General features: G+C 40.7%; 1 protein-coding gene across 1 annotated transcript; it reads left to right on the top strand.

Moving 5' to 3' along the window:
- On the top strand, nucleotides 1-27,980 carry LOC104570822 (regulator of G protein signaling 7 binding protein). Its single transcript, XM_088530396.1, has 6 exons — nucleotides 1-135; nucleotides 2,399-2,565; nucleotides 20,798-20,928; nucleotides 24,342-24,489; nucleotides 25,703-25,773; nucleotides 27,480-27,980. Exons 1-6 carry the CDS (start codon nucleotides 1-3, stop codon nucleotides 27,569-27,571), a joined length of 744 nt encoding a protein of 247 aa, XP_088386522.1. The 3' UTR covers nucleotides 27,572-27,980.

The following is a 27,980-nucleotide window of genomic DNA, read 5'->3' as shown; positions in this document are numbered from 1 at the left end:
ATGAGCCCGGCAGCGAGCGGGCGCAGGAAGCGCCCCCGCGCCGCCGCCTCCATCTTCCAGGGTGGCAAGAGCCTGCCGGGCAGCGCCTCCGAGAGCGTTCCGCAGAGCCAGCGAGCCCTGGACGACTGCAAGATGGTGGGTGAGGCGACAGCGTCCCGCGCGTGTTCGCGTCCTCCGGGAAGCAGCCTGCGCATAGAGGGCCCGGTGCAGCCGCGGCGCCGGGGTGGCTGCTCGCGATGGAGAATCCCGGAGTGGCGCCCGTGGTATTCGGCGGCCGCGCGTTGCGGGGTGGCCCAGGCCTGTGCTCGAGCTCCGGACACGCTCCTCCAAACCGGAGTATAAACCCCACGGCGGCCGGCCCCCAGCCCCCCCAGTGCGCGCTCAGCAGAGCAAAATACAAAACGAGTGAAGTTGCTGCTATTTTACCTGCAAATATGGGTCGTGCAATTCCCTGACAGAGCGTTGGAAACGCGCTGGACTCTTCCGTGCTGCTCGATTTTTTTTTTTTTGTACTGCAAATTGCACTGGCAGAGACCCGCTCTGATACTTCAGAATCGGCAGCGACTCCCAGATCACCAAGGACTAAGAGCTGTCACAGCAGGGCTATAAATATTTCCAACAAGTGGGTCCTACTCGGTCCTGCCTTTTTTCTCCTTACCGGCAGTGAAATTTGGAGAGTTAAACAGTAGTGGCAGGTTATTTCTTCGCTCTTTATCCACTAAAATTCACTGATCAGAAATAAAATGCAACTTGGAGATGGATTGCTAGGATGCAGCTCAGGCTGTAAAGCCGGCGCTTTTCTCTTTCTTGCTCTCTGGATGCTGTTAGATTGGCCCGATTTTGTTTTCCTTGGCAATGCCGTAGTGCTGAAATGTGCCCTCTATTTAAACGCGGGGTATCAGGTGAGAGGACAAAACATGCACCCAGCTCAACCACTTGAAGGATGGGTGGATTTTCTTTTTTTCTTTTTAATGCAGAATAATTCTGCTATGACACAATGTAGTCTTTTTTTTTTTTCTCTCCTCCACTGGCTACATGCAGCCTCCAAAGCTACAGAGACGCAGGCCACGTTTAGCAGAGTACAAATATTGCGTCTAGGGTTTTGTTTGGATGGGTTTATTTATTATTTTATTTATTTATTTATTTTGTGCAGCTGTACCAGAATGCATTGAGGATGGATTGTTTTGCTGCTCCAGAAGCAGTAAAGCCTATTCACTTCTCTTACAATGAAATTTGAGAAAGCATGGTCAAAAATGGATCCAGATACTGGTTCTGAGTTATATAGAGTAATTGGGGTGGGGGATGTGTATGGAGACCCAGACTGTAATATTGCAGGGGAAGCAGCTTGTTTCTATTTCTAAGAATTTGTGGGCTTGACTTTAAACTTTTTAGACCTATAGCTCCCAAATGCCAAACTAATGTTTTTAACATGCTTATATGCTGGGGTATGTTGAAATCCTGGGGATAATGATGGCTGTAGAGTTATAAGATGCTAATTTTGTCTGTTTTTGTACAGTTTGGAAAATGAGGTCAAATTAGCAAAGCAAAGATAAATGCACATCTTGCTCTAACCCTCCCTGCCTGCCACCCCAGTACCACCATGGATGGCAAAAAGTCTGTGCTTTCTTTCAGAAGACAGGAAGTGCAGCTTTTCGTATAGTTTCGTCTCATGTCAGCTATACAGGGAACTAAACAATAATAATCTTACCATCCCTGTAAGAGTTACCCATTTATCCAGGAGTATCATTTCTGTATATATTGTATTAGAAGATTTCTGTGAACATGTGGAAATGCTTATTCTTTGTCTTTCTTTTCCCCCTTTATTGGAAAAAATGCTTTCTAGAATAGTAACTGGAAAGCGGCAACCTGGTACATCTCAGACAGTAACTTCAGCTCAATTTCCAGTCTGAAATTTGGTTCAGAGGCCAGGAACAGAACCAAAACCATTACAAAACAAATGAGCAAAATCTCCAGTGCAAAAGCAAACGCTACATTCCCATCCCTAAATGTGCTGTTAATCAGGAAGCAGGAGGAGCAAAGGCAATAATTTCTGGAGATATTTTTGTCTTTGGTGAGAGCAAAAAATTATCTCACACTACCAGAAAAACAGCTGGGATTTTTTTTGTGTGCTTAATATTTAGGTCTAATAACTCAAACACTTTCAGAGATTAAAAGCAGCAATGTTTCTTTCCTGCAAATGAATATGGACAGTACACAGAATAGGCCACTAGTGTGAAGATCTGAGTCCTCTGCTAGGTCCTAAGCACTTTGATCCCATATGCTGTAAAATCAGGAGGAGCAGGAACCAAGCCCCAGGTTGGACTTGCTTTTATACAGACTTGTTTGCTGTTAGTGATGTAGTTTAGTCTCACCTCAGTAAATGGTCTCTGTTTTTTAGCTGGTCCAGGAGTTCAATATGCAGGTGGCTCTGTACCGGGAGCTGGTCATTTCCATTGGGGATGTCTCGGTCACCTGCCCATCTCTCCACGCGGAAATGCACAGGACCCGCACCCGAGGATGTGAGATGGCCTACCAGGCCCACCAGAAACTGGCGGCAATTTCTGAGTAGGAATCGCCTTCTGTTCAATTAAAACTACTCATGTGCACATCTTTGCTAAGTATTTAAATTGATGTGGTTTTGTGCAAAAGCATTAACCTGCTATGTACACCATTGGGTATATCACCGAACTGACCAGTAAGAGGCAACCAGAGACTTAGCAAAATTTGAGGAAAAAATACTTAATTGGATAGGAATTATGTAGGGGGAATAGAAGGATATACGGTGAAAACAATTTTAAATTCTACACGCTTTAAAATCTTTAGTTGTGTTGAAATGAGGATCAAAGCCTTCCCAGCATATAATTTTTGAATGTATTCTCTGGTGCACTTACATTACTGTAGTACTTTACATACTTTTCTTTCCATGGTGACAGAAGGTATCATCACATACTTAAGACTGTGTCTCAGTCCAAAATAGATCAGATTATCTTACAAAAAATGAATTCATGCTGCCCATACAAAGTCTGTTTATTAACGGGTTCTTAACAGGATGGTGATTAGGGCATTTGTATTAACACAAATAGGTACCTCCTGAGTGATTTTTTCCTCTGAGCAGAGCTCATCAGAGCTTTTGGGGCCTGCCTTGTCCAACATAAGTTTCCTTCCAGTGGCACGCAAATGGTTTGGTTCTGGCAGCTCTCCCAATCCCCCTTGCAGTTTACTTTATATGAAATCTATAGAAATACAAGAGAAGACCACACTAACAAGTAAACAAAACAAAACAAAAACAAACAAAAAAGGAAGACGAAAAAACACTGGTGGGTCTTTCTTTGTAGAGCTGTCAACTTTTTTAGATATGATTTTGTGCAGAGACTCTTTTGTTGATATTACAACCTCTGATTGGTTCCACAAACAAAATACATGCTTTTAAAATTCTAAAGTCTGTGAGAATTTAAAAAAAAATCAACATTTTTTTAAACCAGTGTATGCTACCTTAACATTGCAGCACTGTGCATTTTCAGATTCAAAAAGAAAATTATACATAAAACAGCAGAATCAAACTTGGATTTTTTTTTTCTGGAACGGAAACCACAGATATGTGCTCATTTAGAAATACAGAGTTTTTTTTAAAGTAATCATTTAACAGTTGGGAGTCTGTCATATACACAAAGATGTCCTGAAGGTTGTGCAGTTGCTATGAGATTGACATTTAGCTAATCTAAAACTGTTTTAAATAACTGTGATAATAATGTGTTATCCATAACAACTGCTAGGTGTTAGAAACCCTCTGGAAATTGCTTGTTTAGTTTGACAGGCATTTTTCAAGATGTGCTTCACATGCTCACCCTCCTACAGCTGAGGGAAGCAGAACGAGCCAACTTGCTCAGTGTATCTGTGGGGAAAGATGAGAGAGGGATGTGCAGCAAGGATTAAATGTAAAAAACAAACAGAAAGAGGGCAGTAACAGACTTGGAAGTTTGCTTTAACTCATCTGGAACAGTGATGTAATGCATATGGCATAGAATATGGATGGGAAGATAATTTGGTAAGAAGAGAAAGTATCAGGAAGAAAAATATTTAGCGACAGGAATGGCATTAAATCATTTCCACTATTAAATAGTCAGGAGGGTAGTGTCTCACTGAGAGTCAGCATATATGACACAGATCCATTTATTTCTCTGCTTTAGTTCTGAATGAGCAGCGCGGCTGGATAACACCACCAATTTCATCCACTTCTTCAAAAGCTTCTTAAAGGATAGCAAGCCCTGCCTATTGCTTTCCCAGCCAGAGATAATAAGAACAATTAGCTAACTATGTTACTATACTATAAAATTTCATTACATATCATCATTCTATTAGTTAAGCTCATTAGTAATGTTCAGTTAGTCTCTAAATGACCTGAGCTGTTGCAGGGATGTTTGAGTTTCTTTCGAGAAATGGACCTCACTGTATCAGACAACATTAAGTCCATTAAACTTGTTTGTGCTGGTGTCTTCCTTGGGAAATTAGCAGACAGCTTCCTTTTTCTGCTTCCTGTTTGAATACACGAGCGTTTGAGCCTCCTGCGCTACTCATTCAGGCAGCTGGGAAAGGCACCTACATCCCTCCATAACTGCCCGGTTCTACCAGAGCAGGGAAGGTAACAAAGAGGAAACGTGCGAGAGCTTAGACAGAAAGAACAGATTCGCTAGCATTGGGAAAGACACTTCTGTAAGAAAACTTGGGAATTGTAAGGAGGGAATCAGAGATGCAGAGATAGAGGTAGTGCATTAGGAACCAAACAGGACAGAAGTCATAAGACCAAAACTCTGATCATAGGAACATCACTTTTGGAATTTTAAATGGATATGAGAGTAGGACAGTGGTGCAATATGAACAAGACAGAAGGCTCCAGTTGTAGCTACAGGAAAAGCGTACACTGATAAGCCATGAAAGGCAATCCAGCCAAGAAATGGAGGGAATGAGAGCCACCTTAGCTTTGAAAAACTGAGAGAAATAAGAGCAAAGGAGATAATGACAAAGTAGTAGCAAGGAAACATAAAACTTTAAGAAATCTTCACTGGATTAAACTATCTAGTCCAAATCTGACAGTAGCCAGTAGAAGAGATTTAGTAGAAAAGTATCTAAAAAACAGGCGGTGCCTAAAATGATGCCTTCCCCAGTATGTCTGCAACTTCCCAGCAAGAAGTAGCTTTAGGGGTTTCCTGAACCAAAGGCTGCATATGAACAATTTGTATGTCACAGATCTGAGCTCTCATAGAAGATTTGAGGATTTGTCTGAGTATTAAGGTCTTTACTCAGAAAATGCTGAGGATGAATAATGACATCTTTACGCTGTGGTGTGTTTAAATCCTTACAATTCAATTTGAAAAATAGATTCAGTTTATTGAAAAGGAAAACTTGAAACTCTATCCCTAACTTAATAGGTCTTCATAGCTTGTAGACTTTTTAACTTGCTCTGCTACATATTTTTCTTGTAGAAAAGCATGAAATTTTATCAAAGAGCAGATGCAGGCTTGAATTCTTTTCTCAAACCAACACTATCTTGACTTTTAGGGAATAAAGATTAGAAATAAAAGTATTTAAAATTGAAGTACTCTAGTTCTGGGTGATGATCTGTTCTTTCAGAGTTGGCATTTCAGGACCCTTTCCAACTCACCATAGTCATACAAAAAATTCATAGTGATTTTAATGAGAATATCTTCTGAGTAAAGTGAATAAGGTTTGGTCCTTCCATTATGTTTTCTACAGTACAAATGCACAAATACATTTGTGCATTTGTACATTTGCATTAATGTATTAATTAATTAATGTAATTAATGTATTAATTAATGTACAAATGCATTAAAAATCTTGATGGAATTATGCTGAGCACCTCTGTAGATGTTATGGTCAAACCTGGAGAGACTAAAGCAACAAGGAGAGGAGTCAGGGTGATTTTTTTTTTCTAAAGCAAAACTAAAAGAGAAGAAAAACACTTAGAACAAGATGACGAAGAAAAAAAGTTTCAGTCTGTTTTGGAAGAGGGTCTACTTTATGGGATTGGTAAAGACTTTGACTATGTTACAGATCAGAAGTCATCAAATAGGGAGACAGCTCTATAGAAGTTCATTGTTTTGAGGAGGTTAACAGAAAGAAAACTCAAGATGGTATTTTAAGATACAGATCTTCACACCTGTGCATGCTTCATCCCTTCCGTATTCTTAAGCACTTGGTATGTATATATAATGCAAGTAATTCTGTGGATACTTGACACAGTGAAACTAGAACTGGCCATGTGTCTGTGACAATCTGATATATATGTAAACAGAGAGGCCCAGTGCAGGGCTATGTACATCTCTGTGAACCTGACTTGCAAATAGATTGTCCTCCTTTGATCAGACTGTTTTTGTGAAATCCTGCACTTGGGGAGGAATGACCCCATTCACCACTAGAGGTTGGGAACATGCTGGAGTGGGTCCAGTAAAGGGCCACTAAGACTAATAGGGGCTTGTAGCATCTATCATTTGAGGAGAGGCTGAAAGAGTTGGGACTGGTTAGCCTGAAGAAGGGAAGGCTCAGGGAAGGTCTTACAAGGAAGAGGGAGCCAGACTATTCTCAGCAACAGCGCAAGAAACAATGGACACAAATTGAAATATAGGACATGACATTTAAACATTAAAGGAAGAAATGTTTTCTACTGTGATGGTGGTTGAACACTGGAACTAATTGCCTAGACAGGCTGTGGAGCCTCCATCCTTGGAGATATCTAAAACTTAACTGGACATGGTCCTTAGTAACGTGCTATAGTTGATATAGAATCACAGAATGGTTAAGATTGGAAGGGACCTCTAGAGATCATCTAGTCCAAACCCCCTGCTCCAGCAGGGACACCTAGAGCATGTGGCACAGGGTGGAATCCAGGCAGATTTTGAAGATCTCCAGAGAAGGAGACTCCACAACCTCTCTGGGCAGCCTGTGCCCAGGGCTCTGTCATCCTCACAGGAAACAAGCTCTTCCTCACATGGAGGTGGAACTTCCTGTGTTTCAACTTATACCCGTTACTCCTCGTCCTGTCACCGGCCACCACGGAGAACAGCCTGGCCCCATCCTCCCTGCAATCATCCCTCAGGTACTTGAACATGTTGATCAGATCTCCTCTCAGCCTTCTCTTCTCCAGACTAAACAGGCCCAGCTCGCTTAGTCTTTCCTCATACAATAGATGCTCCAGTCCCTTAATCATCTTTGTGGCTCTCCACTGGACCCTCTCTAGAAGCTCCATGTCCCTCTTGTACTGGGGAGCCCAGAACTGCTCCCAATACTCCAGGTGTGGCCTCACCAGAGCTGAGCAGAGTGGCAGGATCCCCTCCCTCGACCTGCTGGCAACGGTCCTCCTGATGCAGGCCAGGATCCCATTGGGCTTCTTGACCATGAGGGCACACTGCTGCCTCATGGTTAACTTGTTGTCAACCAGGACTCCCAAATCCCTCTCTGCAGAGCTGCTTTCCAGCAGGTCAACCCCGAATCTGTACTGGTGCCTGGGGTTATTCCTCCCCAGGTGCAGGACCCTGCACTTGTCCTTGTTGAACCTCAGGAGGTTCCTCTCTGCCCAACTCTCCATCCTGTCTAGGTCCCTCTGAATGGCAGCACAGCCCTTGGGAGTGTCATCCACTCCACCCATACAACCTTCCAACCTGTGACAATAGTCACCATAAATCTTCTTATCAGAAAAAAAAACAAAAAACAAAATGAAGTTTGTTTATTTTTCATTGGGATCCATCCATTACTTTTACAATACAATTGTTACTTGTAACTTCCCCTTAGTTCAATAAAATTTAGGGAGGTAGACCTAAAAATCACACTGTGATTGCATTCTTTTTTTCTTCTGCAATCTATAGCAGTTTTCTGATGTTTTCTTTAAGCAATAGAATGTAATTTATCAGACCTAATTAATATTAAGTCACTTGTGCTAAAAGAATATTTGCACCCATTTATGGCTAAATTTTTATTAACATGTTTATGAACTTCCTCTAGATGAAGGAATTTTAAAATTACAATCTGCTTTCTAAAGCACACAAACAAGCAAAAAAGTCTGCTGCAAAATTAAACTGCATATTAAAAGATTTAAGAGAAATTAGGTAAAGAAGACTTCAGGCTTATAACTTAATGAGAACTACATTAAGACAGGCATAATAGAAACTGTCTCAACTGTTTAACTTGAGATGTTGAATGAAGTGCTCCTGGCAGGTGGTATAGCTTAGCAGAAACAAAACACAGCAACACTCAGTTCAACAGAGAAGAATTTTTATAATCATGAATCCAAACACGGTAATGCCGGCAGATAGAGCAGCCAACTAGAGCTCTCCCCAGGCTAGACATCAATCAATCAGCATTTATAGAAATGTCCGCCCTCCCCAGCTGACTCCGTGCTCACTGCCCTTGTATTCCTCCTCTTACTGCCTTGCCAGAGGTGGGGAGAAGAGTGATAAAGTCAGTCCTTGGAGTTCTGGGTGTGAGGCACTATCCCTGTATCCTGCTTTGTACAGAACTGTGTTAAGATGGGTTCTGTTTTTGAGAGAAAATCAATTTACGAAGTTTAAAATTGCAGGAAAAAGTTCTACATCTGAAGTGATGCAATATAACTTAGTTTTGACAAAGTGGAAGAGTTTTAGCACTTGCTTAGGGCTAAACCTAACCAGGGGGCAGAAAAGAGGCATCCTTCATAGTTCATACTTGAAGGAGCTGGATCCCACAGGCATTCCCAGAGCATCCTCAGTCTAACATGCACTGATAGCTGTGGGCTCCTCACAAAACACAGTGGCAACTGCCACTTTCTTTTAAACCAGAGCTGAAGGTGAGTCAACTGAATTTCTCGAGCAGTTGCACACCACCTCCTAGAAGGATGCTCTGACTTCCAGACAAGCAGAAGTGAGAGATGGAAGCAGGGTCGGCATCATCTTTGTCAGAGTCACCTTTCTGTCCCTTTCTCCCACCTCACACTCCGCCAGCACATTCCAGCAGGTTCAGGGCAGTCCTGCTGCCTCTGGGACCCTCAAGGAATGCAGATGTCAGGTTTGCCATCCAGTCACCTCCATTGTGAGGGATCCTCGAAGAGCCCAGCAGCAGCCGGAGCCTGTGCCTCATACTCAGGGGTAACCCCAGGTAGGCACAGTGTCCTTGGAAGGGCAGAACACAAGAACTTTGCCCTTCTTAAATGACCCGGAGCAGTTTGGTGGCTCTAGGGATCTGTCTCACCAGCATATGACAGTGATTTTCTTCCATGGATCTGTGCTGAAACACAGTTGTGGATGACTGAGAATTACTCATGGGTTTAAAGTGCTTCTTCCTGGTCTTTTTCTTAAATGTTGTTTGATTTAGAAATACAACACCGCTGCAGTTTTTTAGAGTTAGACACTCTGCTCACCTTGGCTCCATATAGCTCTGATTATATTGTCTTTAAAAATGTATTTCTGATTCTCTTTTCAGTTCTTGTTAAGTCCAGACTATTTTAGCAGTATGTTCTCTTAGAGGAGGACAGAAGTAAATTAGTACAGAGATGAATAACTAAAAAGAGCAATAATTGCTAAAATGTTTTGACAAAGGAAGAGCTGTAGAAAAGGGGGAGGGATGCATTAAAATTCAAATAAAAATCAATGGAAAAAATGTAGAACACTATATAATGTCAGACCGTTCCTCTTTCAAATATCTGTGTATTTTCAGGGAAGCAGAAACATGAGTTTGAGATACTGCAGTTGTGTAGCAGAAAAAGATCATAATCTGGAGACTTAAAATTACATTTACTGTTTTTCAGTTGTGATTTCTTAATTATCTTTTAAGTTTCGGATTGAAATATTCCTAACCCAAAAATTGTCAATAGTTCTTTGTGTTCTGAGTCACTTATCTGTGATAGAAAAAAAATAATTTTGATTGTGTGCTTCAGTGAAAGCAACGAGTGCAGATCCTCGGTTAATTGTGCAGCACCCTGCAGGTAACTGCATCTTTTTCTTATGATTCATGTTCTGTCCTGCTCTTTCAAGTGGCAGACTTCCTGGAGAGTCGTCTAAGGAATGACTTATTTATAGTTACCTCTTTGGTGCCTGGAGATTTGCTCTAGTAAGATGTTGGGCACCAAACCATAAAGGGTAACTGCTCCCAGCAACAGCAATTTGCAAGCCCTGTCTCCAAGCAGGAGAGATGTTAGTTCTGTCAGGCTTATACAGGGAAAATTCCGACGGAGTCAGAATTTATTATAAGGTGCATAAAATCTGTTCTAGTTTTTCTAATTGCTTTGTAGTTCTGTTAATAAATATTCTAAACTATTGCCTAAGCATTAAGATCTCAGCTGAACAATCATTCCTTAATCAGAAATCATTCCAGTGTTATCAATTAAATAATGTTTAAATTCAGGTTTTAAAATTAAAATTATACTGCCTAATATTGAGTACTGTTTCTTCTTTCCTGAGTATATTTGCAGCTCTACACTTATATTTTCTATATTTCTTTTAATTGCAAGAGAAATAATATACTCAGTTATTTGTACATGAGCAATTTCTCTCTCTCTCTTTGTTATGACTATTTGCTGGACAGACAACATTTCCTGCCAGCAGATTTGGCATAAGAATTCAAATACTATCATCTCACATTAAATGATGTATTCAGAGTTGTTGAAGGAAGTACCTTGCTCTAGCAGAAGAAAATGAATTTATATTTATTGGGTGAGCAAATTCGTATCTCTGTCTATCATGGCAAGATAGCTGAAAATGTGCCGTTCATAACCTTGTCAACATGGGAAAAAGTTAAACGTGAAACAGAAAAGTGTCTTGTTTATACAGCAGCCCCCAATTATTTCTAACATTTCTAGAGTTGTTACTGTGGTAAAGCAAAGAAGTTAACCACTCTTATGCATTTACTAAAAAGAAAAACAAACAGAAAACCAAATGAGGGTACTTTGGGATAGTGTGACAGTTGCAACTATTTGGGTGCCCAAGGAAGACTTTGTGGAGCCTTCTTTGCTCCCCAAGTAGAAGTGGGCATTTCAGATAGAAAAATAAGTAAGAGAGCTCACAAAGCAGAGAATAGATCAGAAGTAAAAAATCCAAAATGAAAGTAATCTGAAGTACTTTATGCAAAAATGCTGCTTCCCAAACACATTTTATCAACAGATGGTTTTAAAAATTTCATTCTCTATACATAAATTTAAAAATTTCATGAAGCTCGTGTATTTTTTTTCCTTCTTTCTTTTTGACACATGTTCAAGTTTTCTCACAGTCTCTCAGCTGTGATTTTTACCTTGACAACTCATGGATTTGATCTGTGAAAGGGCTATGTGATGAGCGGAATGCTCAAGTTTGTGTATTCACCAATAAGGGGATTTCCCCACAGTCTGGCTGGAGAGCAGGACAAAGGGAGGGGAGACTGAGCAGAGCCATGAGTGAGTGGGACAAAAGAGCATGTGCCAAGAGGTGGGGACCTTTACAAAGGAGGGAAATAGGGGAATTCCCCCACATTCTTCAGCAAGGGGGACAAAGGAGTCAGGTGACCTCAGGTGAGAACAGATGGCAGGAGGCAGGGAGTTTGGTGTAGGCAGTGGGGAAGGCTGTAACTTCTGAGTACCTTGGCCAATGGGGAAAAGGAGAGGGCGTCCCTCGGTCGGGAAATTAGGATAAAAGGGGGGCTGCGTCCCCCAGCAATTGGGGAGACCCCACAGGGATATGCCCAGTGGACTCTCCCTTTATTCGAATAAAGTTTTAGGACTCCTCTGTCTCCTTTTGGACATTCAGTTCTTGACAGTGAGATTTTCCGCACAATTGGGGGCTCGTCCGGGATCCTTCCACCTTCCGGGAACGGCAGACGGCAATTGGAGTCGACGACACGCCTCACCAAGGCTTTTGGTGATCGACTCCCTTCGACGGCAGCCTGCACCGGACGACTGATTGGGTTCCCGAGACTGTCCAGAGACAGACGAGAAGCGGATCAGGGGGATCCACAGGTAGGACCGGGAGGGGGTCCTCAAGTAGTCTGACGGAAAGGACTCGGTCTGACGGAAAGGACCTCCGGGTAGCGCTAAGTCCGATGGAAAGGACCAGATCTGACAGAAAGGACCATTGGAATCTTACTGGTGAGTACTATGGGACAGTGGGGACATCAAGGGAGAGCAGCAAAGGGAAGTTTTGGGACTCCTCTGTCTCCCTACACGGGGCATCTCAGTAAAGTCTGCTTGGCATCGTTGGAATGGGCCTACATCCCAGGGTCGTCCTCCACCTGCAACTTCTCTTGCGGCTCGGTCGTTGGCCTTAGCACAAATCAGACAGCCCTCAATAGCCCGTTTTGCCAAAATGGCTGGACTACCGGGAGGAGAGTGAGGATCTTGGATACTTCTGGTAGGAGTGCTGCTTTTTGAGCTTCCTCATCAGCCAATTGATTGTCTACCTCCTGCTCTGAGTGTCCTGTCTGATGTCCCCTGATATGAATTATTGAGACCTTTTTGGGGAGGTTCACCACCTCCAGCAGGTGAGCAATCAGATCCTTATGCACCAATGCCTTTCCTCGGCAAGTTAGTAAACCTCTTTCTTCCCACAGTTTTCCAAACATATGTGCCACCCCACATCTCCTTGCAGATGGCTCTTTTTGACCCACTCGCTCATGGCTCCGCTCAGTCTCCCCTCCCTTTGTTCTGCTCTTCAGCCAGGCTGTAGGGAAATCCCCTTATTGATGAATACATAAACCTGAGCATTCCGCTCATACCTGAAGGGGCTTCTGAATGGATGACGAGATTTAAAATTAAGAAGCGGGGGAGGGTTTAACTCAGCTTCTTGCCTGACTGTCCCCAAGGGAGAAGCACGGAGGGTGGCTGTTCCGGATAGGCTCGGGATTCAGCAATAATCACATCAGAACGAGGTGACTACATCAAGCATTTTTTCAGACGAAAGGACATAAAAGAAGCAAAGTATGGATAACTGCTCATGAGGTGATACCTGCCGATCTGGACCTGAATATTCTCTCGAGCTGGCAGATTGGAGAGAGAGAGTTGCTGACCGGCTCCCGCGAAGTCAGCGCAGGCCTCAGAGTGAGGAGTTTCTCCTGACCCCCCACCTCTCTTCACACTGTCCTCTCTATGCCCGGTGCATCCTGGCACGTAGGGTTAGTATGACCCAGGAAGCAGGCCGGGGGGCAGACAAACTCCGCCTTCAGTTGCGCAACTCTCCTCCTCGCCCGGGTGCACAGGCGTGCATACCAGTCGGAGGTCCCAGCCCTCAATTTGAGGGTCCTGCCTTCCTCCTCTTCTTCCTCATTTCCGAGTGTTTGACCTCCAAAGCTAGTTTGGAGGACGTCTGCGGTTGTTGGCTACAAGCCCAGCCAAGTGGCCGGCTTCAACAGGTTTCCAGGGGGGGCTGCCTGTGAACTGGGCTGAGCAGCTGCATCCGTGCTCCTTATCCCTCAGCCTAGGCAGACAAACATCTTTCTCAAGGTCTGGCCTCTGCTTCTCACAGGAGATTTTTATGACTCTACAGATCACAGAAATTTCCATCTCCAATACAGTGGCGGATCTCGAGACTCGACCTAGGGAAGATTTGAGAGATATTCCTTGGCCAGATGGGGACAGTGTGTTTATTGATGGATCTTCAAGAGTAATAGAAAGGAAACGGGCTACAGGATGCGCTATCATTAAGGGGAGGGAGCTGCTAGAAGGTGGAAAGCTGCCGTCTACCTGGTCAGCCCAAACCACAGAATTGTATTCTCTAATAAGAGCCTGTGAATTATATCAAGGCAAGCTATTGAATATCTTTACAGATTCTAAATATGCATATGGGGTGGCACATATGTTTGGAAAACTGTGGGAAGAAAGAGGTTTATTAACTTGCCGAGGAAAGGCATTGGTGCATAAGGATCTGATTGCTCACCTGCTGGAGGTGGTGAACCTCCCCAAAAAGGTCTCAGTAATTCATAGCATTCATAGCAGGGGACATCAGATGGGACACTCAGACCAGCGGGTAGGCAATCGATTGGCTGATGAGGAAGCTCAAAAAGCGGCACTCCTACCAGAAGTATCTAAGATCCTCACTCTCCTCCCGGTAGTCCAGCCATTTTGGCAAAACGGGCTATTGAGGGCTGTCTGATTTGTGCTAAGGCCAATGGCCGAGCCGCAAGAGAAGTTGCAGGTGGAGGACGACCTTGGGATGTAGGCCCATTCCAACGATGCCAAGCAGACTTTACTGAGATGCCCCGTGTAGGGAGGCTTAAGTATCTTCTGGTAATAGTATGTCAGTTGACGGGATGGCCCGAGGCATTTCCAACTGCCTCAGCAACAACTGGATCTGTAATTAAGGTGTTCTTAGAACAGATCATTCCAAGATATGGGTTGGTAGAGGCAATAGATTCAGACAGAGGCACTCATTTTACAGGAAAGGTCCTTCAAGGTGTCATGACTGCCCTAGGGATTCAATGGGACTTGCATACCCCTTGGCATCCTCAGAGTTCTGGTAGAGTGGAAAGGATGGATGGGAATATTAAAAAGCATCTTTTGAAATTGGTGTTAGAAACTAAGATGCCGTGGACACGACTTCTCCCATTAGCTTTAGCAAGAATAACAGCAAAACCGAGGGGAGACATTCAGCTGTTCCCCTTTGAAATAATGTTTGGGATTCCCTATCCTGGTAACACCCAACCTGGCAAGGAGGTGGAGATGTGATATATATTTAAAGCAAATGTGGCCAGAATACTTTCTCTTGTGAAGTCTCTCCGACAGGAAGCCCAGCTCGCACAGACCCTCCCCTTGGATTTTGCAGTCCATGATATCCAACCAGGGGATTGGGTCTTGGTAAACATCAATCAAGACAGCTGAGCATGGATGGACTCATCATACCAGAGTTAAGATTTCCAAGACTCCAGAAATCTGGACTTGTCAGTTGAAGGAAGAGGATGGAAAGCCCCGGCTAACTCTCCATAGATCTGTACCGCTGGCTGGGAGTGGGTCTGGAAAATAAATGCTGGGTTGCTGGGTCTGTGGGAGTCCAGGAGGATATGAAGACTACCCATGGGTACTAGACCTACTGAACGCAGGTTGTTAGTTAATAAACTATGCAGAGTCCATTATGCTTCTAGAGATGGGCGTAGGGGTTTGTAAAAACAAATATTGTCCAAAGGAGGGAAAAAGAAAAAAAAAAAAAAAGAGGAGGGATTGAGCGGAATGCTCAAGTTTATGTATTCATCAATAAGGGGATTTTCCCACAGTCTGGCTGAAGAGCAGGACAAAGGGAGGGGAGACTGAGCAGAGCCATGAGCGAGTGGGACAAAAAGAGCCATCTGCAAGGAGATGGGGGCCTTTACAAAGGAGGGAAATAGGGGAATTCCCCCACATTCTTCAGCAAGGGGGACAAAGGAGTTGGGTGACCTTAGGTGAGAACAGATGGCAGGAGGCAGGAGTTTGGTATAGGCAGGCCGGGAAGGCTGTAACTTCTGAGTGAGTACCTTGGCCAATGGGGAAAAGGAGAGGGCGTCCCTCGGTCGGGAAATTAGGATAAAAGGGGGGCTGTGTCCTCCAGCAATTTGAGAGACCCCTCCGGGATGTGCCCGGTGGACTCTCCCTTTATTCGAATAAAGTTTTAGGACTCCTCTGTCTCCTTTTTGGACATTCAGTTCTTGACAGCGAGATTTTCCACACAATAGATTTAAGTGAATATTTATTTGTAATATTTATACTCGCAGTTTTAATAGTATCCCGATAAAATGTGTAATTTAAATTGCTTTAAATTTAAATCAATAGATCAGCATCTTCTCTATAACTCTCATACATGCAGATAGCAGAGCTTGGATTGCAGAAGTGTGGCTCACAGTAATGCAAGTTCCTCATCGACTGAGGGGCATTCACGTCTTTGAGTCAGGATCAAGGGTCCCTTTATGGACCCTGGTGGTACAGTATTCATTCATGTGGTAACTATGGAATTTCCTAGTGAGGGAGTAACAATATATTTGAAAATATTCACTATATAGCTTTAAGCATAGTTTTGCAGACAGAGAAAAAGAGGGAAATCGAAGTGAGCGATCTGCCCGTTTTCCTTAGACATCGACAAGTGTTTCTAGGTCAAATAAGTAATCCTACAGACCTCATGGTGAGAAATGTGATTGTTAGTACTTAGCTCACCATCTGGCTTTCTTTTATACAACACATTTGTTATTAGAAACAAAACCATAAAACCTTTGTCTGATGGAACCCATTCCCTTAGTTCCATTTGAAAACCAAAGCTTGTAATTTTCTAATGAAATTCAGACTGGAATAAATCCTGTAAGGATCCACAAAGTTGACTCTGCATGCAGAAAAACATTATTATTTTGCTAGAGCACATGTACCCCATCTCACCACTTATCCTTCCTTGTGAAATAGCTGTATGATTTTTCTTAGTCCTGTTTAAAGACCCTCAATTTTTTTTCCAGTAATGACTAGAAAAAAAGAAAGAAAGAAATCGAATATTTTAAATATAGTTCCTTTAAACCACAACTCCTAAAAATATAAGGATTTATAACATTTGAAACAATGTAGAGAAGAAACAGGATAAAAACAATCCAGTTTTATCTAGATATGCTCTAAGGAAATTATCTTCTCACAGTGAAGCTTCAGTGCTGCTGTCAGTGATGTCCTTGTGGTTACAGAATGGTACCCTTTAGAAGAGGCAGATGCAACTTTCCTGGTATAAGATTATGAAGTAGATCAGCCTCTCTATCTCTGATAGAAAGTGCTCTCATCTGAGCAGCAGAGCAGATGACTCAGCAACCAAACAGAAAAAGGCCATTGCTGCCTCTGTGGTGACATTTTTGTGCGATTCTGCTTTGCACTGCGCACGTTTAGCTGGTGACGCCCTGCAGGAGAAACAGGTGATTAGCTTGGTGAGCCACTACTTGGTGTGTAACTGCTCGTCCGCAGGACTGAGAAGCCCTGCCTAGAAGCAAGCCGTAGGCATCCTGGAAGCTACAAGCAGGAACTGAGTGTGCTTAAGTGCACACTGAGAGGCTGGAGGGTTTCGGTATTAGATGAGCAATGAGTTTGAAGAGCTAAATTTTGGAGTTGGGGGGAAAAACATGGCAAGCAGACCTCGACGCTCCTAAGTCTTTTTGTAATCCTTTAATTGGTTTGGATAGCAATTGATTACTGCCCAAGTGTTCAGGAGGAAGCGAGAGTTGCAGCAGGAAGAGGCATAGTTCCATCCCCATTTATTGAGGCAACTCCGTTGTGGTGAATTGGGGAATGCTGCTCAAGGTACATGGAAGGCTATTGATGACACTAAGGGGTATAAGAAAACTCATTTCTAAGCTAAAAGTTAGGATAAATGAGGATAGTAAAAGATTTCCGGAGGTCATGTATTATCTAAATATATATTCTGTGAGTCTTAAATGCAGTTATCAGAGAAATAAAAACAAGTATATCAGACCCAAAATTCAGAAATTTGAAATACTATTGCAGAATAAGAAAATGTGGTGTGCTATGTTTCTGCTGTATTAGGCTAGTTCTTTGTAATAGATTTGGTTAAATGGACTCTGTAAGGTTGCATTTACTCATGAGACTGCTTCTTGCAGCAAATTAACCAGAAACCTATTCTGCTCTTGACATTTATCCAATTTGGTAGCAAGCATTTACAGAAAAGTTTGAAAGCATTAGGAGTGGTATATGCAAAATGAAGGAATAGAGCCTGGTCTTGAATACTGGTATGATTAGAAAACACCAGTCTACTTCTGAAGAGCTGTTCCTGATTTATACAAGGGCAAATTAAATTGAAATCTCAGCTATATTTTTTTTATCTTCTTTGGTTAATACCAATGGAATTGCATTAAAAACCCTCTTGCCATCTGTGAATTTACAAAAAAAATGCTGCTAAATTTATAGTTATTGTTTATGCAAAAAACATTCAATTCCTAATCAGCTAAGTGATCACAGATCTATGCTATTCTTATAATGTATAGATTGCTTAAAAATGAAAGAAATAGCAAACATCTAATAGTAGAGACTGTAAAGATTTAACTCTTGCTAAACTGGTACTAGATACTTTGGAAGAATTCAAGATAAAAAGTAATATTAAAAACTTTAATATGCATAGTAGAACTTCTAAGTGTCTGAGGACTCTACAGTTAGGTATGTTTTTTAAAAATTCAAATATGGTTTATTCCATAGTCATTTTTGTATGAGTTTCTGTATTGCTGTGTTTCTTCTTCTAAGCATAATCTTCAGCCCTAACTAGGATTCATTATTCTGTTGTACTACTGCTAGTGCAGTCACTGAAAATATTTATGTTCATATCTTTTGAAAAGAATGCGATATTTGAACACGGATCCATCTCCAGCAAATGCGTATTTTCATATGAACTGAAGGACTTGACCCAGAATAAGCAAATTTCTCTCAGGTAGCTAATTTTTCAGGAAAAATATGCAGGGACTTGAAGTGCTCCAGTGTCATTGAGAACAGGAAGAAATATTATAGCAAGCATCTGAAAAGATATCTTTGAGATACTGAGAATAAAACCCCTTTTCAGTTCTTCAACACTGTATGCTTCTATGCTAAGTTACGTGAAATAATATATCATGTATGGCATGATTTCTGAACAAATGCAGACTTCATGTTAAGAGTAGAAACTAGGCGTGACTTCAAAGAAATACATGTGTTTTTGGTCTAATCAAGGGAAATAGAGCTCTTACAATTGGCAAATTTATTATCATGCATATCGTACTGGTTCTGAAGTAACACAGACCACAGTAAATGCAATTTGTACTGCAGTTATTTTCTCCCTTTCTGATGAGTTCTGCTTAGTGGATTAAACTTCCTTTGCCCCTTGTTAGTAAGTCCAGCATGATTTCCTCCCAGTCCTCACTCCTACCCACCCTTCACCTTTTTTTTCTTTTTTTTCCTGCAATTTTTGCTTGTTTAAGCATTTGTGATTGCACAATTTACCACTACTATGGTTCTTAAACAGTTTCTCCCTCTCGATTTCTCCCTAATTGGAGGTAATATATGACAGGTCCTTGCATCAAATATTCCTTTGAGACTGCCACGAGCCCCAGAATAAACCAAGGTCTGTCTTCTGGCCCTGTCTGCTTTCACACCCCCAGAGTGCGGCTGGGCTTAATCTTCCCTGGTGTCCCTGATACCAGTGGCAGGATACTTGCTTTTGAGGCAACATATCACCTCTAATTTGTTTGAAAGAATACTGACTCTCAAATACAGAAATTAACAGCTTTTAATACACAGTATTTGTTTGAACTGAACTTCAGTAAAACTGTATCAGCACAAGTTGGTAGGATTTTTTCTTAAAATACAGTTTTTCAGTTTTGTTCATGAGGAAAGAGCCAGACCTAACATTTTGACTGGACCCAGGGTTTGACTGAGTATAAGTAATGGCCTCTTGCCTTGGTATCAGACAGAATCTATTCTACTGGCTTAAATAAATGTTGTCTGCTGTAGGTCTCAGAAGTCTGTGGCCAAGACTGATATTAAGAAATGATTTGAGCATAATAGCTCAAGTTAGTGTTGCTTCAAATAATTTTTCAGATAAATTGCTTTGGTTCCCTTGAGCAAATCCACAAGTGAAGTATATGAATATATATTAGAATATATATTAGAAGTGTCAGCTTAACCATAGGAAGTTCAATCCCTGTAAAGAATACTAGCAAACTTCTTACTATGAAAGCTTCATTTATTTTATTCATATGCTAGAAATCTGAAAGCTTGCTGAGAAAATTTTTTAGATTCATATTGGTAGTATTTAGAAATTAGGTTCAGTTTATTTAGTAAAGAAGGAGTCTCTGTTTGTTTGTTTTTTTGTGTTTTCCAATTTTGGGGGTTGTGCTTGCAAGCCAATAGCAAGAATGTAGGAAGAATAGGAAGTAGCTGAAATCCTAATTCTTCAGCCTTGCCACTTACTGCCCTCCTGAAAGAGCTTTTGGGAAGGGAATTAAAAACCTACTTTTCAGGTATTGCTGGATAAATTCCCTCTTTGAGCACTCGAAGGAAACAGTTAAGTTTATAAAATATTTATGCACACACCAGTCTGAACTAGGAAAGGGAGATTTATTGATCAGTTTTGCAACCAAACATGAGAGTAGTTGGATCCTGAATCTGGATAAATGATTTATTCTGGTGTTCAATGCAGTTAATTGGAGATCTAGGTTTATTCTTGATTTCAATTTTTGTTTTAAAAATTCTTACTTCTGAGACACTCTTGAAAGATAGCTCTTCTGAAAATTTCTGTAACCCTCCCTCCACTCTCATAGTGATGCATTAGCTAATCACATGAACAGTATTTTAAACAGGGGAAAGAAAAGAAATTCAGACAGAAACCTGCAAGAACAAAAAACTCAATTGGGGTTGATGAAGTCTCATCCAGTATTTTTAGCCTGAAAAGAGACAGTAGAAGGGACCCTGCAATCTCCTCACTCTGTGGCTGCACCAGGGCCAAGGGTATCTGAAACTGAATGACACAAGAATTCTTCAATCAACCAGAAAATATTTCTCCAAAGCTGATAAAGAGGATAAGAAAGCTCAGATTTTTCCGGCTGTTAATTTACTCCATTTGCAAATATATGTAAAAGAGAAAATAAGTTTTACAAAAGCCTTACCATACAGTCTTACCAAAGAGAACCTAAGTATTTTGAGTTCTTGGAGACTTAAAAGATATTTTTAAATCCAGTTTGGTAGAAACAGCTTGTTTATCATATATGCATAGCTTAATGGCTTATAAAGCAATTATAATGTGGCTGCTTGCAAGAGTAGGAAATCAGATTTTATGAGCCTCATGTTCTTCTCATCCCATTCCTATTTTTTTTCTTTTTATTGCAGCCCAGAAGATGGTGAAATTCATCCTGAAATCTGTAGATTATACATCCAGTTGCAGTGTTGCTTAGAAATGTACACAACAGAAATGCTTAAGTCCATGTGTCTGCTAGAATTCCTTCAGTTTCATCGGAAAGGTATTGAATAAAGACCTATGTACAGATGCTGGTTTAAACAAAAAACAGGTTTGTGGCATGCTTAGATACTCATTAAACGTAGAGTACCAAACTGTAAAATCACCTATACAACTGTAGCTTTTCAGCTTCTGCAAAATCTCTATTTCTATTGCATTATCATCATCCTCACATAAGCATGTCTCTATTAGGGTGGTGATCAGTGGTGCTGAGTCTAGTTGGAGGCCTGTAGCTAGTGGGGTCCCCCAGGGGTCAGTCCTTGGTCCAGTCCTGTTCAATTTATTCATCAATGACCTGGATGAAGGCACAGAGTGCTCCCTCAGCAAGTTTGCTGATGATACCAAACTGGGAGGAGTAGCTGATACCCCAGAGGGCTGCGCTGCCATCCAGAGGGACCTGGACAGACTGGACAACTGGGCGGTGAAAAACCTCATGCAATTCAACAAGGCCAAGTGCAAGGTTCTGCACCTGGGGAGGAATAACCCCAGACACCAGTACAGGCTGGGGACTGACCTTCTGGAGAGCAGCTCCACAAATGGCAGAATGAAATGTGCCTAAGAAGTGTTAATTCAACCTTTTTGTATGTACTAAGTTGCTCGTTACCTGGTCATACACTTCCTCACTCTCCTTTCCACTGTCCCAAGAGTCCTGTCATATTGAGAAACATGCTAATACTTGGGCAGTCATTTGTGTTGTATTCTAATTGTTCAGTGTTTTATGTTGTATTTATTGTACATAATTCTGTTCCAAACATAGAATCCTTCTGTTCCTCAGACTTTTCTCAGTAATTCATTCACTGATGAGTTTCTTCAGAACTGTCCTGGATAGTGAGATAGTAACAATTATTCCCATTGCAAAAAAGGAACAAGGAGATTAAGCTAAAGAGTGATAATTTAGGATCGGAGATTGTGGCATACTTAGAGTAATCTCTCAATAGTTTCAGTTGCAGCTGTGAATGCAGAGTCTTCATGTTGAGCAACCAGAGAATGAGAAGTATGTTGCCAGTAATTATTATGAGGAGCTACTGTGTTTAGACAACTTGGCTAGATTCACATGAAAACTCTGGGTCAGGAAAAGGTATAGAGTCAAGTTTTCAGGGCAGCATTCGAGCATGTTAACTGTGAGAAACTCTCCTCAGCCCTCCTGCAGTCCCTAATTTATAGCTTTAATACCCTTACTGTCCCTTTTGTCATATCAGGGTGACTATAGCAAATAGCTATTAGCAGTATGGAAAATGGCAGCTCTTCTTGTTCTTCTTGATCTTCAGCATTATTTAATTCAAGAACCTTTCACTCTGAAAGTGAATCTTCGCTTCTTAAAATAAAAGGACACAATGAATTGTGTCTAGACTAGAAGACACATCGTACATCAAGTGTGTGTTGTATTAAAAATTTACCAGCAGTAAAAATAGTCACTGCCTGGCCAACTGGCAAGAACAGCAACTGCTTGTGGACACCTCTGCAAGCAGAGTGCATGATCAGACTCCTGCTGAAATAGGTGAAAGTTGTTCCACTGACTAAATTGAAAGTAAAATTTACGGTTCGCATCTCTATATTAAGCAAGTGTGTTTGTACAAAAGGTATCCTGCCCCCCTACTAGGATGAGAAGATTAAAGAGCTTTTATTTCCATACAGTGTGTACCATATAGTAGGAAATGTTAAGCCTGAGTCATAGACATTATTCAAGCAAAGCCTTTATTATTAGCTGAATCTTAACTGTTTTCAAGTGATTGAGCAGATGCTCTGAAATTCAAGGAAGGCTTCATGAACTGTTCACAATACAACAAAATTACTGGTAAAGAGCTCTTTCGGTTGAAAGGAAATCTGTGCCGCTCATTCTGCTAAACCTGCAGGAGCTGCCTTTGTGCTAGCAAAAAGCATAATGCACTTTCTCTGCTTCTGTTCTTGAGCTCGGGAAAAGAATCATTATTGTTTCTACTGAAACACCCTTCGCATCTACAGATGCACTGAAGGATGTGTGTATAGACTGTTTTTCTTGATGGTGTATCACCAAAGGTCAAGTCAGCATCAACATAACACTTGAAAATAATGTCAGAATTAACTAACACCCAGAGCTAGCAACAGCACCTTGTGTTCTGTGACAACAGTGACAAATGAGATAGTTCGCCCAGCACAACCCTCTTTCACAAAAAAACTGTAAATGAGATACTGGTAACAGTACATTGTGTTATAGGCTTCTCGTACTGGAAGAAATAATGAATAATGAAGCTTACACAAGCAGTTAAAACTGTATATTAAGTTCTAGCTTAAAATAACAGCATAAGCTGCAGTTGCCACCAAAAATAATTTGAAAGTTAGTTAAAAGGTGATAGATGCACAATAAAAAATACAATGTGGGAAGCAGGCTTAGGCTGCTGCTGCACAAGCAAATGAGTCAACATATGAGATGATTGTTCCTACCAAAAAAGGTCTAGATCTCTTTGTTACTTTGCTCTCATCTTGCCTTCACTTCTTCCTCCCTTCCGCTGCTTCTGACCATATCATCACCCCCATCCTCTGCCACTTGTTCTGGAGCATGCTTGGTTCTTTACTGACCCAATTTAACTCATGGAAACAACAGAAAACATTTCACCTTTTATTTTTCTTTTAGCAGAGGTAATCTTCTAGCACTTGATGGATTCACCTGACTCAGAGAGGTATCTGGCAAAGGCAAAGTTAGTAGTAGGTGCCAAAATAAGCAGTAGAAAAAGGATAAATAACAACATTTTTAGATGATAAGCTGTTATGTCAGGTCATTTCTTGGGAATCATACAGTTAGATGACTTTTGAGGAGGATATATATTGCACTGACTTTAATTGATAATGAAAACATTAGGCAAAGATTTCTTCTAAGGTCTACTTGGACATCCAGACAATGAGTATCTGATATATTTAACAAAGAAATACTTTATCAAAATTTTAACAGTTCAAAGAACCTGCTGAAACAGTTTTTTCAGCTCCAGGAATTTCTAGTTTAAAGTAAAACAAGAGAAAGTTGTTTGGCTACTAATTGGCTACTAATTTGTGATTTGGGAAAGTAGTATAGCATGGACTGTGCTTGCCACTGCAAAGAACAACCACCATCTGGCCCCAGGAAGCTTGCAAGGATACAAACTGCTCTCAGCAACACTGAACTCTCTTGTGTTTACTGAAGAAAATGCTCAGCTCTGTACATGCCTGTGCAGACTTCCTCTTCGTCCTGTTGGAAGTAACATGGACCGTACAGCAGCACTCTGATGAGCAGGCTGGTCTGGTCCACTCTCTTGCTGAACAGTTCTTATTTGGAGTTTGCATTCACTGCTTGTTCTCTTCATTTATGCTATGCAAGATCTAGCCCAAAACATCAATGATATAATCTGAGTATAGCTTTTCATTAATAAATAATAGGGATATGTGCTTTGTTTTAATATTTTAAAGGAAAAGAGCCCTGTGCGCCACCCAAGATCCTAGACACTAAAGTGGAGGAGAGTTCCGAAGTACCTATTCTAGAAGACATGTCGTCATCTCCAACAGATATCCAACAGAATTTATGGCAGGTTTCCACAGATATTGAGAACACTGACAGGTATCTGTAACACTTTAGTCCTAAATAAAATGCATTCCTGTCCAAAGTTTATTTAGTCTTTCCCAGTTAGGCAGCCAGCGTTGTTACTGCAAGTGTTGGTAAATTACTACAGCCTGCTTAGCATTTGTGTTGCATTTAACATAACTGAAAGCAGTGCCAATGAGAAGGGCAAAGAGAAGTGACATTCTTACTTTGGTTAATTACCAGAGGGAACTACTGCCAAAAACAAAGCGCAGAAAGCTCTGGTGCTAAAACAGAGAGTGTTTTTGTCTCATCTTACCAGATTTCTGGTTTTACACCTGAATATGTTGCCTGCAGTTTTGCCTTCATAAACCAAAGGCACAGAAGCTGATTCATATCAGTTGCTTCTGTCCATAGTTACACATGTGGAAGGCTCAGGAGCAGAGGGGAAAAGTCATCCAAAGGTATATCCAAGTTGACTTTCATTCTCTTGACTGTCCAGGTAAAAGACAAAACTAAGACCCTTTGCTAGGGAGCCATCCGGATGGCCAACATATGTTTACTTCTTTATAATCTTTAAATCAGGAATCTTTTCACAGCCTCTGTTCTCTTTCAAAATATATCCATATGTGGATATGTGGATACCTGCACTGTGAGGTTACACAGTGTTGTTACTGTATTTTCCATCTTTTGCCTTTTAAAATTTTAGCAAATTCCATGCAAAAGTCCTAAGAGGGGACAGAATTACAGCCCTGTTATCTAAAATATTCTCTTAATCCCTAGGGAGCTAAAGTGGCATGGATTAACTGCATATATTATCATTTTTTACTTTTTAGAACACTGTCCACGTTCCTGGTACAAGCTACAAAATGCCAATAATGAGATATAATATTAGCAATAGTACTCATCAGTGCTAGTTGTAACCATGTTGAATATTCTGCCACTAAGATCACATTGTGCCCACCAACTCATTTAACATGGAATACTCAAGATCCAGAAAAAATAACAGATTTGGAACAGAAAGCTACCAGTTACAATCAGACTGGCTTAAAATTCTTAATATATTTTCTGTCCTTTCTTTTGGTATGCATCTCCTGATACATTTGAACCAAATGCTTGCCCAGTAGATTTTATATTATTTATTTTGGTTTTTATTCCATTAGTTCAGCATATAAAACGATACTGTGAACCATTCCTACTGTGAGTCTTTAACTGCTGTTCTATTGTATTTCTTTTGAATTTGTTTCTGCAGAGATATGAGAGAAATGAAAAACCTTTTAAGCAAACTCAGGGAAACTATGCCTTTACCACTGAAAAATCAAGGTAGGTTTTGTATTTTCTTCATGTGAGGTAAATTAAGATCATTAAAGATTTCAGCTTCTATTAGATATGAAAAAAAAAAAAAAAGAAAAAAAATGTAGAAGTTACGGAAAGAAAAATCCAGGTGAAATCCTTTCCCTACTGATTCAGAGGTGCCAGAATTTAATACGTGAACTTTGTCCTCTTGAGTTTCACTTGAGAACACTATAGTTCAAACACTGGACTGGGGACATTTATGTATATGGTATCTACAGATAAAATAGTAGACTTGTCCTGGGGAGATAAGGCAGCAGCACAACTTATCCCCTATCTCAAGCCACATGTTTTTTCAGATGTGATGAAGGTACAAATTGCACAGACTGTGAGAGGACACACGCTGAGTGATGGAATTTACTTTGCCCCTGCAACAGCTGTAGGATAACAAGGCACTGACCCTATGTGGGTATCTGCCTGAAGGCTGCTAACAGCTCACTTTTCCCAATAGCCAGCTATGAAGTATCCTATACAAATGCATAGGGGGCTGTCATCCTAAAGAATTTATTTAGGAGTGGGCCTTCATTTTGTGTCCCTGCAGTCTCATATATTCCACATCAACAGGCACTTTCTTTCTTCATGTGAATAACATTAGAAAGCTAATAATTTTCCCTTTTTTTTTTTTTATTTCGTGATAATGTGTATTTCTTAAGTGCTGCATACTCTTTGCACACTGGCAGCTGATGAAGTATGTCTAATGTGTCCTGGATCTTGTTCTGAGGAACTAAACAGTCTAACGTTCATCATAATATATTAAAAGATGAATACAGAATGGGTGAATTCATTATAGAGGTAAGAGTTTATGGCACAGGCAGATTGAGTGGAAATTATTTGGAAGGAGGAAACTTACTGAAGTTTGTATTACAATTGTGTCTAGAGCCTCCAATCAAGACTAGGTCCTGATGTATCATGAATAGGAACATAATGAGGTATATAGCTCGTAGCCTAAAACCTTGCCTGAAGATGGCTCAAATTCAAAGTTAATTCTAAAGATTTTTTGAGAGAGTTGCTGACAGGACACAAATTAACATAATTACAGGCACTTATATGTTCTGTGTGTATTGAAAAGGAGTTAATATACAAGATGATAGAAAGTTAGCCAGAAGCAAGGACAGCAGATTGTGCTAACTTTCCAAAGCAAGTACTTTTAATCTTCATGTGACAAGATGTTCTGATTTTGGGGTTTTAAATTGAAATTCTCACTGATGTGCACAAATGACACTCAATATTTTTTTCTTTTTCATCTTTAAAGTAATCTAAAATTTGAGCTTAGGTTGTCAAGCTAGCATGCCTGCAATTAAGATCTCAAAACTATTGTGCTTTGAGTTTTAATTGTTACCTAACATTATACATCAAGCAGGAATATTTTGGCTTGGGTCTTCCAGCACTGGAGGTATAATTTCATTAAGGTTTTGTCATTGAACTGCTTATTCCTCATGTCAAAATTTCTATTGCATTTTCATGGAATCCTAATAAATAGCATTTTAAGACCCTTATTCATTTTACTTCTATTACAAAAAAAAAGAGTTTATTATTTGCTTTGTGCCTAGAACGATGGGATCTATTGCTTGATGCTGTAGGTACTCGATGCACAAAGATACAAACTCTTGAGTGTATGTGTGTGTGTATTTATGTAATTGTATTAAAATGTGTTTTTTTTTTTTTTTTCATCACAGACGATAGCAGCCTCCTAAACTTGACCCCCTACCCATTAGTAAGAAGACGAAAGCGAAGATTCTTTGGACTGTGTTGTCTTGTCTCCAGTTAGATTATGTATAGGAATGACAAGAAAATCATAACTTTGAGTAAACCGCTATCATTTGAGCATTGCAAGATGAACATTATTACTCTTGATTATAAAGTATATTTTCTACACTAGCCTGTTCCTTTTTCTCTTCTGCTCCATCCCCCTTTTCAAAGTAAAGAGTTTTAATAATTTAAAGTTACGGTGTTCAAGAACCAGTTGTGGAAAAAATCTAGTGTAAGAATGTTTCTAAAACTTTTAAAGTATGTTTTGCATGCTTAAATGACTCAGAGAAAGATACATGAATTATGGTTAATAGATCATTTTAAAGTTTTTATTGTTTGAACTACAGCTAAAAGTTTGTGCATAGTACAGTACTCTTACTAGTATCACATTAAAATACTTGATCATATTCTAACAGTCTTTAAGCATA

Source organism: Tinamus guttatus, unplaced genomic scaffold, assembly GCF_059628265.1.
Source record: "Tinamus guttatus ecotype Peru unplaced genomic scaffold, ASM5962826v1 Tinamus_guttatus_pri_ptg000370l, whole genome shotgun sequence".
Taxonomy (NCBI): Eukaryota; Metazoa; Chordata; class Aves; order Tinamiformes; family Tinamidae; genus Tinamus; species Tinamus guttatus.
The sequence above is the reverse complement of the archived record's forward strand: the minus strand, read 5'-3'. Positions and strand labels throughout refer to the sequence as shown.

Coding starts and splice junctions, on each gene's coding strand:
- LOC104570822 (XM_088530396.1), top strand. CDS start 1: ATGAGCCCGGCAGCGAGCGGGCGCAGGAAGCGCCCCCGCGCCGCCGCC. Junction 2,566..20,797: donor AAACTGGCGGCAATTTCTGA/GTAGGAATCGCC, acceptor TTTTTATTGCAG/CCCAGAAGATGGTGAAATTC. Junction 20,929..24,341: donor CCTTCAGTTTCATCGGAAAG/GTATTGAATAAA, acceptor AATATTTTAAAG/GAAAAGAGCCCTGTGCGCCA.